Source organism: Dermacentor variabilis, chromosome 4 (genome assembly GCF_050947875.1).
Source record: "Dermacentor variabilis isolate Ectoservices chromosome 4, ASM5094787v1, whole genome shotgun sequence".
NCBI lineage: Eukaryota > Metazoa > Arthropoda > Arachnida > Ixodida > Ixodidae > Dermacentor > Dermacentor variabilis.
This window is the reverse complement of record NC_134571.1, coordinates 85,207,325-85,220,819: the sequence shown is the minus strand read 5'-3', so window position 1 is coordinate 85,220,819 and position 13,495 is coordinate 85,207,325. Positions and strand designations below refer to the sequence as shown.

The 13,495-nt window shown below is 45.6% G+C and overlaps 1 protein-coding gene across 4 annotated transcripts in view; it reads left to right on the top strand.

Annotated features, from left to right (window-relative positions):
- Nucleotides 1-7,086: 7,086 nt before the first annotated feature.
- The window catches only part of RhoGAP15B (RhoGAP_ARAP and RA_ARAPs domain-containing protein RhoGAP15B), a 37,346-nt gene continuing 30,937 nt past the window's right edge, over nt 7,087-13,495 (top strand). Inside the window, exons 1-5 of one of the 4 annotated variants that reach the window (XM_075689672.1) lie at nt 7,104-7,154; nt 7,221-7,486; nt 8,322-10,106; nt 11,783-11,844; nt 11,925-11,998. In XM_075689672.1, coding sequence (XP_075545787.1) covers nt 8,345-10,106; nt 11,783-11,844; nt 11,925-11,998 — 1,898 coding nt within the window. In that variant the 5' untranslated portion in view covers nt 7,104-7,154; nt 7,221-7,486; nt 8,322-8,344. Of the gene's footprint in view, nt 7,487-7,511; nt 7,801-8,321; nt 10,107-11,782; nt 11,845-11,924; nt 11,999-13,495 lie in introns of those variants that run through there. The other 3 variants (XM_075689675.1, XM_075689674.1, XM_075689673.1) reach the window with 3 other exon arrangements.

Below are 13,495 nucleotides of genomic sequence, written 5' to 3'. Positions count from 1 at the left end.
ACTTTTGGCAAGGCATGACAGCTTTTTCTTACGAGAATGTATCAACGTCATAGGGCATTTCCACAGACGCCAAGTCAGGACCTTCTGAACAGAGAGCTAACAAGTCGCTAGGACTACTTGCTAGTTATACGTCCTGCATGTCGTTATACAGGACGTCCTGCAAGAAGCGAGGAGGGCACCTATACTGTTAGGCGCGCCGCGGGTTCGTATAGTGTAGGACCCGCTGTCAGCGGTCGGCAGGTATGCAGACACCTGTGGAAACAAACACCACGACCGGGATAATGTAAAGATTCTGTATAGTTATTTTCCGTTTCGCGGTTTCTCAATTAGCTCTGCCCTAACAGACTTAGATGGGCTAGTTGGTTGCTGGCTTGATGGAACATGGTTATAACGGCCCGTTTTGAGGACAGGACACAGAAAGAATGCACGCAAAACAGACGCCGATTTTTTTTTTTTTTCTAATACACAACACCTTCTACTCCCTTCATATCCGTGAACTTCGATGCTTGTTGAGCAAATATATTTCTTCTTTCCTCGATAAATTAAGTGACGCCGTGCTAATGCAATCTTCTCCTTCTTTTTTTATACAAAATGTCTCAAACAATTTCCTCTCTTTTTGAGCCTTGAAACTTCCGAGTATACAAGTGTCTCTGAACACTAGAGTACACGGGCACCTTTTGCAATGGTCAGCCAAGTGACTGCCCGCTACGGAAGCCTGCACATTTGCTCGATGGTCCCTCAAACGGTCATGAACACAACGACCAGTCTGGCCGACGTAGCATTTGCCAGAAGAGAGCGGAATGCGGTATACCATCTCCTTTCGGCGTCTGTGCTGTGTGCATTCTTTCGTGTCCTGTCCTCAAAACGCGCCGCCATAACCATGTTCCAACTAGCTCCGCCTTCTTTATCACCAGGAGTGGCTGGTCTTGAGAGGCGGATGATAACGTTTAAAAACGGCGCTAAGGACGTACACCGGACAACGGAACAGAGGATGGGACACAAACCGCGCTGAACTTACAACTGCGTTTATTGGGAAAACACGATGGCTTTTTTTGAAGCCTTGCATCCAGCGTGCGCGCATGCTCGATGTAAATAAGAGCACTCGATTCCCAAAACATTGCCTCGTGGTCGCGGCTGAGATTAAACGATATTAAACGATTAAACGATTAGCGATAAAAGAAGGAATGGAATCTGGCGAAAGGAATCTTTTCCAGCCCATATTTACCCTTGTAAGTAATCACGCGCAACACTCAGTTGCATTCCAACATAAAGCTTATCGAACGCCCATTATGAAGTCCAACATAAACGTAACATTTCTGTTGATTTTGTAAGGCTTATAAGCGTCGCGGTGACCGCTCACCGCGGAAAATATGCGGGAAGCTTACGAGGAAGAAAAAAAAAAAAAGAGCGTCACAGCGTTCACGCGCAAACGGGAAACGAGGCTTTGCCTGCCGATAAGTTTAAACAGAGGTCAGTGCGGCAGGGTCTGAGATTGTGTGTGAGCGGAAGCGTGACATGACCGAGGTGCGGGTCAGCCGTAAGCGATAAGCGTATTTCGGATAACGACGAACAAAGTCCGACCGGCCTAACGGCGCATCCCAACGGTGGACGGTCTGCGCCCGTGCTTTAAGATCGGTGACTCGTAATTTCGAGTGCGCAGGATATAGCAGTACGCTTCAACGAAGGAATTTCGCTTTCTTGTAGCAAATGCAGAAAAAAAAAACAATGAAATAGACGGCAGCAAGTGCTTTGTCCGCAACGAAAATTATTACAGAAATGCCGGTACGCTAAGGGGGAGTTTCTGTTGCGGCTTTTATGACGACATTCGACATTATTAAATGTTTGCGATTAGCATTTCTTTTTTCTTTATTTATACGTTCCCATGGTACCACCTCACCTCAGCTATATAGGGTTTATTCATTTGAAGAGTTGACTGATCTCCTACACCGCTTGACACTATAATACTGTTCACATAAGAGGCGACCGAATTTATTTTCAACCGACTACTTTCGTGACAGTTACCCGTTTCTTGTTCTTGTCTTTCTTTTCCTTTCTTTTTTGGCAAGATCTGTATAAATTTTTAACTGCTGTAGTGATAAGCGACGTAATTGCAGTGACGCTGATGAGGTGCCGTCACAATGTGCCATTCGTCGACCTAACTACGTAGCTCTTCGATTCGGGGATGAGCTTGAGGGGAGGGGCGCTGCCAGGGCTGGGGGCCCGGGCACACCCCCCGGGACCATAACCCTATGCGCGAGACGACGTGAGAACGATGGACGTTACAGAGACGCCAGTTTGCGATTGCCGCGCACCAGCTCGCAGCAACATCATGGTCCCCGTGATCTGGGAGCGAGCTCTAAAGACGTAAATATGGTCTTTGTTATCTCCGCTAAACAGTTATCTTCTTCTCCCGAAAAAAGAAACGTATCTATAGATAGTGTTGAAGAAATAATCTACCGTGCATTTGTTTGTGGTTCCCATTTTAATTCACTCCTTTATTTGACTTTGACGTTCACACCACCGCCCTCAGAGGCAGACATAGCGCGACGCTATAAAATGGGCCTCGTCATCGAGCACAATAACATATCGTCCCCCTCGAAACTCTTCTGCTTACAACCTCACAGCTGTGGGCCACAACTATGCCGGCGATGTTCTCGCACTGCGTTTTATACGTCAGGAAGACGGGCGTTCGCAATAGTTCCAAAAGCATCTTGCCTGAAGCCTTTTGTGTGACATATGTGCCTCCGAGAGGACTTATCACTGTAAATTTTACTTGCGATATCAAGTTATATTTCACGTTTGCGCTCATTCACGTCATCTTGTCTAAGGCCTCTTGTGTGTTGTATGTCTAATCAGGCAAAAATGCGATGGCAGAAAAACAGGCCAAGCTACGCTCTGAAATCTCGCAGGCAACAGCACGGTCCGTGCTAGATGGCGCCACAATACAGTGTCATAGCAAACACAGTGGCTTCGCCAAGGATTGTAGTATACAGGTGTATGTGCACCTTGCTAGCATAAGCTAGTCAATGTGCATCTGAAGCGTCGATGAGCAAGATCATGCATATGTCAGCAGAACCGTAAGCAATGGAGACCTAAAGTTTCAATCGAAATATCGTTTTAGCCAGTTTTATGCTACACTCTAAAAACAGTTCCATCCTTTGGGGTGTATGCCACACAGCGCACTCTAAAAAAAGTTTACGCCCTTTGGAATGTATATCTGCCGCACAACAATAATCGTTATCTGCCTAGCTTTCGTTTCCTTTCTTGAAAACGCCGCACCCGCTACTTTCCTGTCGGCAATGCTATGTCATGCTGATAACGCGCATGTCTTTCGTTACTGGGAAGTTCCGGGCTCGCAGCGTTGAAGCAAGGAAATGCAGACAAGACAGCAGATGACGTTTATTGTGTGGCAAGATACGACTCAAAGGGTGTAAACTTTTCTTATAGTGTGATAATCGTCATCTACATGTCTTGCTTGCATCTACTTCGTTGAAAACGCTGCGCTCGTTATTTTCCTCTCGAGAATGCTCCCTCATGCTGATAAGGCGCATGCCGTTCGTGTCTTGGAAGCACCGGGCTCGCAGCGTTAAAGAAAGAAAATGTGGGCAAGACAAATGACGATTATTGTTGTGTGGAAAATATACCCCCCAAAGAATGCAACTGTTTTTAGAGCGTATAGAGCCTTTAAGTTCGTACCGTATTTTTTTTTTCAACGCCCGAGAGCGTCGATTAGCATGCGGCACAAAAATGGGCACTGGTCATTCACATTGGCTATATCCAAAGGAAGTTGAAATGCCGCGCACAAAGGTTTTAGCAGTGTGCAACTTACTGCAGTCGCGGTCAGGCCAGAAATCATCCAGGCATGGGAATGAGGGCGTCCAAAAAAAAAAAAGGAAGAGATACATAGAGGTGCACGTATTACGCCTTGAAGCGCCCGGCAGCAGATTCTATAGTGAGAGCTACCGAGGCACACTCGAGAAGTGTTTTGTTGTATTTCGACGTAAGATTATTCGTGCAATAATTAACTTGAACTTGTGATAAGTATCTTCAATAATGTTTACCGTGTTTTACCATGACAGTATATATACGGACGCTCCAGGCAAATTTTCGCCGTCGCTTTGATGTTCCTAATCATGTCCAAAAGTGTGCGAAGAAGTAGCGGCCCTGCGCCGTATGTTGCTGGTGCAAGCGCAAGCATGCGAGAGTGAGCCGATAAGGGTGGTGATTTGGGCTTCCCGCGCCCCCAACGCTGGGGACAACGTGCTTGAGCGCGCGCGTGTCTCCTCCTCTAGCCATGCGGCGGGTGCAAGGATGAGGGCGAGCCGAGATGGCTGGTTGCTACGTGCGCCCTTTCTTTCCACGCGCCTGTTGGAACTTGAAGGTCGCGCGTCTGAGTTTTGAAGACACGGCACAATTGAAATGCTGAAAGGAGCAGCAGCACGGAACGTTCGCGTTAGCATAAGCACACGCGCTCCCCGCTGCCGTCGCTACACTTGCCATGCCAGTTGCGAAAGCGAGCGCTCGCGGTCATCGAGTGAGGTCGGTCCATTTTGTGTGCGCGCACGTGACACACCGTGCTTATTTAGTAAGTAAGCGAACATTTCCTGCAGTTCATGCAGCCTATAAAGCTAAGAACTTTAATTTGTGTAATCATGTAGTAGTTTTCTATTGCTAATAATGATTCGCCTTTCGGGCGAAACTGCGACTTAGTTGAATCATTCGCCTTTCCCTTGACCCTGCAGACGAGGTAACCCGGTGACTCTTGTTTCGGTCAATCAGAGAGGTCGAACTCTTCGCAGTAGAGTTACTATATGATTCACGGGAATTCTGCTTCTGATATACAGTAACTCTAATTAGGTAGGTTGATGAAATTAGGAAAGTTGCAGGCGTAAGTCGGAATCAGCTAGCGCAAGACAGGGGTAATTTAATTATGGGGTTTTACATGCCAAAACCACAATATCATTATGAGGCACGCCGTACTGCGGGAGTCCTGAATAATTTGGATCACCAGGTGTTCTCTAACGTGCACCTAAATCTAAGTACACGGGGGTTTTCGCATTTCGCCCCCATCGAAATGCGGCAGCCATGGCCAGGATTCGATCCCGCGACCTCGTGCTTAGCAGCCCGACACCATAGCCACTAAGCAACCACGGCGGGTAAGACGGGGATAACTGGAGATCGCTGGGAGGAGGCCTTCGCACTGCAGTGGGCATCAAAATAGGCTGATTATAATTATGATGATAACTCTTCGTCATAGGACTTCGATTATTTTGGTGCGCCTTCGTTCTTTCGGTGGAGGGAGACACAGTCGGGAAGCAAGGGTCGATGTCCCTTGTAGGGAAGTTGGGGTCGGCTGTTGCGAGCCAGGTCTTTGTAGTCGCCTCGACTTTGCAGTTTGGAAATTTTCGATCGCTACTATGAAGATGCCAGTGCAGCCCTCGCCTCCACGCCAGGACTAGCTTTGTCTCGCTGCCGTGCCCCAGCAGGTTTCATTCAGTGCCCCCCCCCCCCCTCAACTCGCCTCCCACCCCCAGCTTAATGGCAAAAAAAAAAAAAAAAACGTACCCCCATGGGCAGGCGAAACGAGTACCTGCTCCTTTCCCCAGCCCTACTCAATACACACCTTCCGGAGCCCCGTGTTTCTGACGTGATTTCGTGTCTTCACTGATACGCATGCAGCATATTGTACCACAGAACACCGTCCGAGCACACTGCGAGAATGAGTCTCCAAAGTCTTTCTTACCTCATTGAGCTTGCTCATGACATCTTTGACATCGATTACTCACCATTCCCAAAGAAAGTGTGAAATGAGAGAGATACAGCGCCGCATCTCAATATTAATTTTAAGTCTTCTTTTTTTTTTTTTTCTTCAACCTACTTCGGCGCATTTTTTTATATTTTTGTCTTATATATATGACTGGCATAATTACTGCTCTACAACACTATAGTTCGGCTTCGTTTCGTTTGCACTACTTGTAATGTATATCCAGTTCAGTATGCACGTGTAGTAGTTTGAATAAATAAATAAATGAAACCATAACATATTTTCCCTCAGAATGGTTTATGGACCACGTATGTCTTTATTTGTAGAAATTAGAAGAAAAAAAATGAAGGCGTCAGCTCTTAATTTATTTCAAATTCTTGCATTTTTACTAAGGAGACGTCACCTCACCTGCCCTCACTAAAGTTTCGGCAAGCTTTACCGTTTGGAATGTACCAATCAGCTCCAAGACGCGCAATGTGCCGCGCAAGTGTGTTTTTCGCCAGGGATGTTTCTCGTAAAACGAAATAATAAGGAATACGACAGATTGCACGGCACCTCTGCTTTGTTGAGAAAGAAATAAGTGGCGGAAACGCACAAGCGCTGGACAGTGCAGCCTACTGCGTCGGCTGCAAGTGGCTATGACATTGCGCCGCTGATCACGAGGGAACGAGTTCGGTTCCTGGCCACAGCAGCCGCGATACGAAGGGGGTGGAATGCAGGAACCCTTGTATAATTAGATTTAGGTGCATGTTAAAGAGCTCCACGTGGTCAAAATTAATCTGGAGCCCCCAACTATACGTCGTCTATCCGTGCATCATACCATCCGTGCTACACGAACTGTAATTATTATTTACTTTATCTTACTCTTTTTGTTATATTGGTGGGCGGATACAAATAAGCAAATAAGCTTAGCATAAAAGTACGAGGCCGGTCTCGGAGCAGGTGGTATATATATATATATATATATATATATATATATATATATTCTTTTTTTCAAGCAAGGTTTTAGACGTTGAAAGATATTCTATGTTTGACTTTTCCAAACTTCCTTAATAAAACCGATAAAGCTTCCATGATTTAAGCGTACCAGTTGGTTGCTAGAACTTACATTCATATTAGCAACGCAAAATTCGAGAATACACGCACCCAGGGAAAGAAATGAAGTAGTCGGGACGAGCGCTTCATTTTTGACAGGACAGCTTCATTTTGAACGCGGCTCTCAGGCGCGCCAAAGCTATGCAGCCGCTCTGATTGGCGTTGTCAAGAGCAGCTGAAAACAAGGCGTGGTATACTTACGATCGCTTCCGTCCGATGGCGCCAGCGGCACAATAATATGTCCCCATGCTTGCGTGTTGCCCTGCCGCCCTGCCTACATACTTCAAACCTGCTGGTTTGTGTCTTGAGCTAAACAGCTGCACGCTCTCCTAATATATTCTTTGTGTATTGATTATCGTAGGCCGTCACGTGGAGTACATTCGACATGCTGTGACACCAGGTTACCAAAGAATACGCAACAACTCGGAGAAGACCTTGACAAAGTGCTGCTGGAAGCTTGGAATCGCCGGACATCCGTTGGCTGGCGCAGCAAATACACGATTGACTGGTCGAAGTCAGAAATTGTGAGCTTAATGCATGGCTAAAAGCATTCTTTAACGCTCGCGTATCATGTGGTACCGGCAAATATGAGCGCGGCTTTGACAACACGCTCCGTGCCTGAATGAGGTAAGCTGATGCTTTTATCATCTTTAGTCATCTCTCGTTACGTCAAATGCGCACGTTAAAGTATGCGTCCGTAGACGTTCCGCTCACTCCGAGCTTAATTGGCTGCTGTTACTGCCATGCTTGCTTTCTATAGATGAGGCGATGCGGAATCTGTGCGCGTGAGTCATGGATGACACAAGTGATTGGCTCTCTAGCCTGAACTTCTCTTTCTCCCAAGCGCGAGACGGGACTGAGCAACAAGTGCACCGTGTTGTGCGAATCCTCGGCCTGGAGTATCGACAAGGGTTTTGTACGGCCGGCAGAAAGGTAGAAATGTGCGTTTCATTGAACAGTCGCACTTCGGAGATGGCAATTTGTGGCCCTTTGTTGTCGATCTATTTGAGCGCTGTTCCAGAGCAGGCGTGCTAGTGGCTCCGTGATTCATACCGGCCGACGCACTACGGCATGCATTTGACCTAAGCCGCTTCGTTCCCTATTAACATGACACTGGCGTGCAGGCCACCCCACGTGCATGACATGTCGCAGTTTCTCTCAGAAATGCGACACATAGTGCGCTGAAGCAGGTGGCCCAGCCAGTTGTTTGTTTTCGTTGCCTTGCTCGACGTGCTACGGGAAAGCCTGCTGTGTCGCTCGTGCGTAATTTCTCGTTCTGTCACATAACAGATAAGGCCGACCCTCGATTTTTGTGCAAGTTTGTTCTACTTTTGTGCATTGTCATTTTCAATGGAGTATCACTTTTCGTTTTTATGGCAGGTGTTGCGTAGCAGCAGAAATGTAAGAACCCGAGTTGTTTTTAGTAATGTTCCTGTGAAAAAAAATTTAATTTGCTTTTCAGCTTGACATGAAAGCCACCGAGACATGAACAATCCTCCCCCGATCCTTCCAAGGAGGCCGCAACCACTTGCCCCCTCTAGCACAGATCAAGGCCTTTCTCCTCCAATTTCCCTTGACACCAAAGTCCCATGTCGCTCTCTTTCATTCAAAGCACCTAAAAAAGACATGGAATCGTCAGAGCCTTCCAGCTTGAGATATCTTCCAGATAGCTCCTTGTCCACGACAGAAGTTGTGCTGGAGCCACCCTCAGCGCAGCCTTGCTCATCTCACATCCAGAAGCCAATGGCACAACATTTCACAAACCCAATCTATTTGGTCATGGATGACAAGATGGAAGCTCCTGCCCATGTGGGACAAGCACCTAGAGCAAACCGTGTGCCAGATGTCAGCGATACTGATTCTATAATGTTTCTGAAAAATAACAGGCCAAAGCTTCAGCGCCAAAAGTGTGAGGAGGCTCCCAACTCACCACAGTTACCACCCTCACTTTTTCCTCACATTTATGAGGATGTACCTCAAGGAGTTCTGGAGAAAAACCGAAAGCTCATTGCCGACCAGGAGGCACGTGGACCAAGCACTGCTGAATCTCTACCTGAACGTTTGAGTGCCAAAGATGAAAGCTCAAGAACTCCACCAGTAACTCCACAGGGCTCTCCTCAGGAGTTCGTAAAGCCAGTACGTGATGTGAGTGTGTTTTGGAACCAGCCTCAGCTGTCACTTTCAGGTGTTTTCTACGAGTTTCCTGTGCATCGATCTCCTCCAAACAAGCAGGAGATCGTGTCACCAACCTATGACACGCCCCCTAGCCTCAGGAAGCAAATCTCATTGACTGACACTGAATATGAGGGTGTTGTGTTCAAAACGCCTCCGTCGTATGAAATTCCACCTCCGCCACTTCCTGTCACTTGTGACTCATCGATATCGAAGGAAAGCAAGCTCTTGGAGGAGGACGACCCTAAATCTCCAGTGGCTGCGTGCACAGTGCAAGAAGACTCACTTTTATCTTCCTCAGCACACATGCTATACGAAGTACCCAAACCTTTCCCAAGGCCTTGCATTTCACCTCCTGAAAACACTTTCGTTTTCCCAGATTCATCCGAGCTCTACGACATCCCGCCACAAAGAGCAGCTTTTCCTTCACTATCTGATTCACCCAGAGACTCGGATTTCATGGATGCTTTTGACGTTTTTTCATCAGATGACATTGAATCTGAATATGTGCCATTAATAACTCCTCCGCCATCCTATCCACCTCCGCCACCTCCTGAACCAGAGCCCCCTGAAATACCCCCTAGGAATAACACTGCTGTTGCGTTGCCTGGAGCAAAATGCCTCCTCGAACCCCAGGTCCCAATTCCAGCTGTTAGGACCTCACTTGCAAAGCGGAACCAAGTTGACCAACAGCCAGGATGTTCCACGCCTCTTTCAAACTCCGTAGATGAAGGAAAGGCCAGCTCTCATATTAAAACGGCATCTACCTTTTATCGGACTCTTCTCCCAAGCCAGCACCCTGCCCCAGTTTCCTTCAAGGCCGACTTTGAACAAAGCCCAACCCCATCCCTAAGAAGTGCTTCCTTGAATGCTTCCCCGAGTGTACCAGACTCCCCGCAATTTGAAAGCCCACTTGGACGCAGAGCTTTCACTGATATGGGTGATCGCTGTCCCTCTAGACAAGATACTACATCTGCGACAAGCGACTCCTCTTCACTGCAGTCCGAAGATTGCTGGACTACAGACAAGCTGGACTTCTCTGGATATGTTTACAAAGCTGGATCAAACCGCAAAGGTATGACATTGGCTTACTTACTTTGCACGCTCAAGTAAACACCCACTGAATATTTGAGTTAAGCTGATGCTACAGCCTGTAGCTAAGTGCTAATTTCAGCAGGTATTACTGTTGCTTAAAACTTTGGTTTAGTTCTACGAGCAGGGTAGTAACATTGGAGCTCACTTTCTTTTTCAGACCTTGAGCATTACTATAAACATCAAAATATTTATCAACATATACTTATCTCTCATAGTGTTTATTATGCAGTGTGGTGCTGTTCTGAAGTATGTTGCTGTTGCAAGCATTTATTTTCTTTCTTCTATCAGTTGCATCTAGGTTGTGCAGTGAGACCAGCATATAGTGAACTCTGTAGTATTACAAAAACTGCATGACTGTCAGGATTTCTATTCAGGCAATCATAGATGTGCGCAGGCATTTCCATTAGGAGGTGACACCATCTTGCAGCACCCTTGCCCTTTCACTTGCCAAACTAGACTTTTCTTCAGCATTTCCCTGCAGACAACTGTGACAGGAATGTCTCGTGTGTTACGGAAACGAAACATGTTTTTTGATCAGACCTTACTGGAGGCTTTACCCTCACTGTGACCTAGCTTGCTATGAAAAAAGTAAAAAGATACCATGACTTGGGGGCAGAGGGGGCTGCTTAGTCTAGCCTCTACACAAATACCTGACTCAAGCGCACTTTCAGGATACGATTCCCAACGGTAGAAATAAGATCCAATCGTAGCATCTGCTACAGCATGCTTCCTGTATCGTATTCTGTTACAGGTAGTACAGACTCACTCAATCTGCCCCTCGCCCACCTTGCTTCCAAGACGACCGGGGGGGGGGGGGGGGGGGGGGCAATGGCCCCTTGCTGTCCGCATGCAGGCACTGACATCATGTCAGAAAAATTTGACTCAAACATTGTTCACGGTTAAGTTTGCATGATACTTTGATGGCGCTTTCTTGGCATGAGTCCTATGCAAGTGATAAACCAAATTGTGCAGTTAGAACTTGGAGGTTCAGCCTTCTTGTCATCGCTTGCAGAGTTGCAAAGATCTCTCAAATTTTTCCCTACCATCATCTTCATGAACTGAGTTACTTTTGGCTGATATTTCTGCCTAAGTGCTTCACAGTCCAACACCTTCTCTTCTCAAATGTGATGTACATTGCACTAGCATGGCAGGTTCTACGCAAGGTATGTTATCATTAAACAAAGTGAGGAGGAAGGAACACAGTGAGGATACTAAAGATAACTGTATAAATTTAATTTGCACTGTGCACACAGGGCTCAATTTTATAGTATGTATCATTTGGGGAAATCCTTTGGCCATTGCTGTTAACTCTGAATGCATCAGCCATGCTCACTGATGTTTAGTCAAGTTGCTTTATTCAAATTGCAGTGTTCAGGTTCAAATTGCTGTACACCTCAAGCAACTGGTCTGCTTTCAAGCCCTTGAAAACAAATGCTTGTGTTTGCTGGGCCGTCTAGAAGTTGCAGTTTTAGCATAAATGCTGGAAAGACATGCTCACCCTTATGATTTACTCTTTCATGGTCAGTATTATAACACTTCAATTAATGCAAATGTTCAGCTATAGTAAACAAATTTGAGTAGCTGACAGGCTTCTCACATGTAGGTTTCTGTAGTGGCATGCTTCTTCAGTGGAGGTAATGCTTCTATCTTTTTCAGGATTCCAGAAATGCTGGTGCACACTTAATGATGGCTGTTGGAGCTACTATACGTCAGACAAGGTGTGATTTATGGTTTTTGACTTTCCGGCATTCTTAAGCAATGACCTGCCGCTTACTCTGCACTCTCATATTTTATCTAGGACACCATTCCATTGGGCGCTTTGGCACCTCAAGACATTGGGGCAGTTTTTGCTGTAGCTGGAAATGAACCGAGGTAGTATTCTTGATTTCATAATTTCTTGGTGTGAATCTGTTCCAGTGTTGCAGTTTAATTTTTTTTTTCTTTTAGTTAATTGTTTATGCTTCAAACAATGCTTAAACTTTTTTGCATTGATCATGATCTAGGGCAGCAAATGGTTTCAAGAACCTAAAGCTAATGATAGTTATGACAGAAACTAAACATTATTTAGTTTCCAAATTTCCTCTTGGACTTAGTATTAAAATGAAGAAACAAAACTCATTTGTGAAAGCAGGAACTATGCAGTGCATAATTATAACATATGCACCTTTCTGTGCAAGTCAGTGATGCACCTACAGCATCAACTGCATAATTTGTAACTTGTTTAGAATTTCTTGCATATTGACCTATCGTGAGTCATTACAGGCTGCTCACATTTCATCAGCAGTGATAGTCGTCCCCTAGGAGACTTCTATGGCTCATTATGACATTCACTGAAATAGATTTCTGCGGACAGTGGTTTGAAATACATTTAAAATAGCAAGGTGGAGGGCAGTCCAGTTACATAAGACACTATGCAGTAGATGTACTTGTTGACAAAATTTGTGAACTTTGCTATGTTTTCTGTAACATCAACACATTTCGAGCAGAATGTAGTTTTCATCCTTTGCATGAAAACATGAATCGGACTGATTAGAGTTTTATTTGATGTGTCTAAAAGTCTGTACGGGGCAAGGGTTGGAAAGTGGGTGATGATGGACAGATGGTCTGCCTCATCCATCTTCATTTTTGCACTAACTTGTTACGATAAGTGAAAAAAATTTAATTAAATTATAGGGTTTTACGTGCCAGAACCACTTTCTATCATGAGGCACGCCGTAGTGGGGGACTCTGGATATTTGGACCACCTGGGGTTCTCTAACATGCACCTAAATCTAAATACATAGGTGTTTTCGCATTTTTCTCCCCCATTGAAATGCGGCCGCCATGGCTAGGATTCAGTCCCGCGACCTCATGCTTAGCAGCCCGACACTATAGCCACTAAGCAACCACGGCAGGTTACGATAAGTTTCTTGCACACTATCCCTTCTTGTACTCAACATATTGAAATAAAATTAAAACACTGTTTGGTTAGGCCAGCAGCTAAAACACTGCCAAATTCCATATCATCATCACCTTCAGCTTTTCATGTGTGTGATCTCCATATTAAAAAAATTTTGCACACCAACAAACAGATGGCCAGACAAAAAAAAAAGTAAATTCCCGAAGTTGCTTTTGTTATTGTTATCTACAATGTATAAGCTGAAAATATGTATGAACGAAACTTCTCTTGCCTTACTCCTTGCACTCACTTATTCCCCTCCTCTATATGGGAGGAGGCAGATGGCCAAGGAAACCAGGAAACCAATTGTTGCCCCGACAAATACAAGTTCCTTTGTCAAAATGTGTCTTGAGGCTTACACTTCCTTTGTTTGGCCACTGTTATTCTTGGAAAATATCTTGATATTTTAGAATACTGGCCAGTGTATGTAC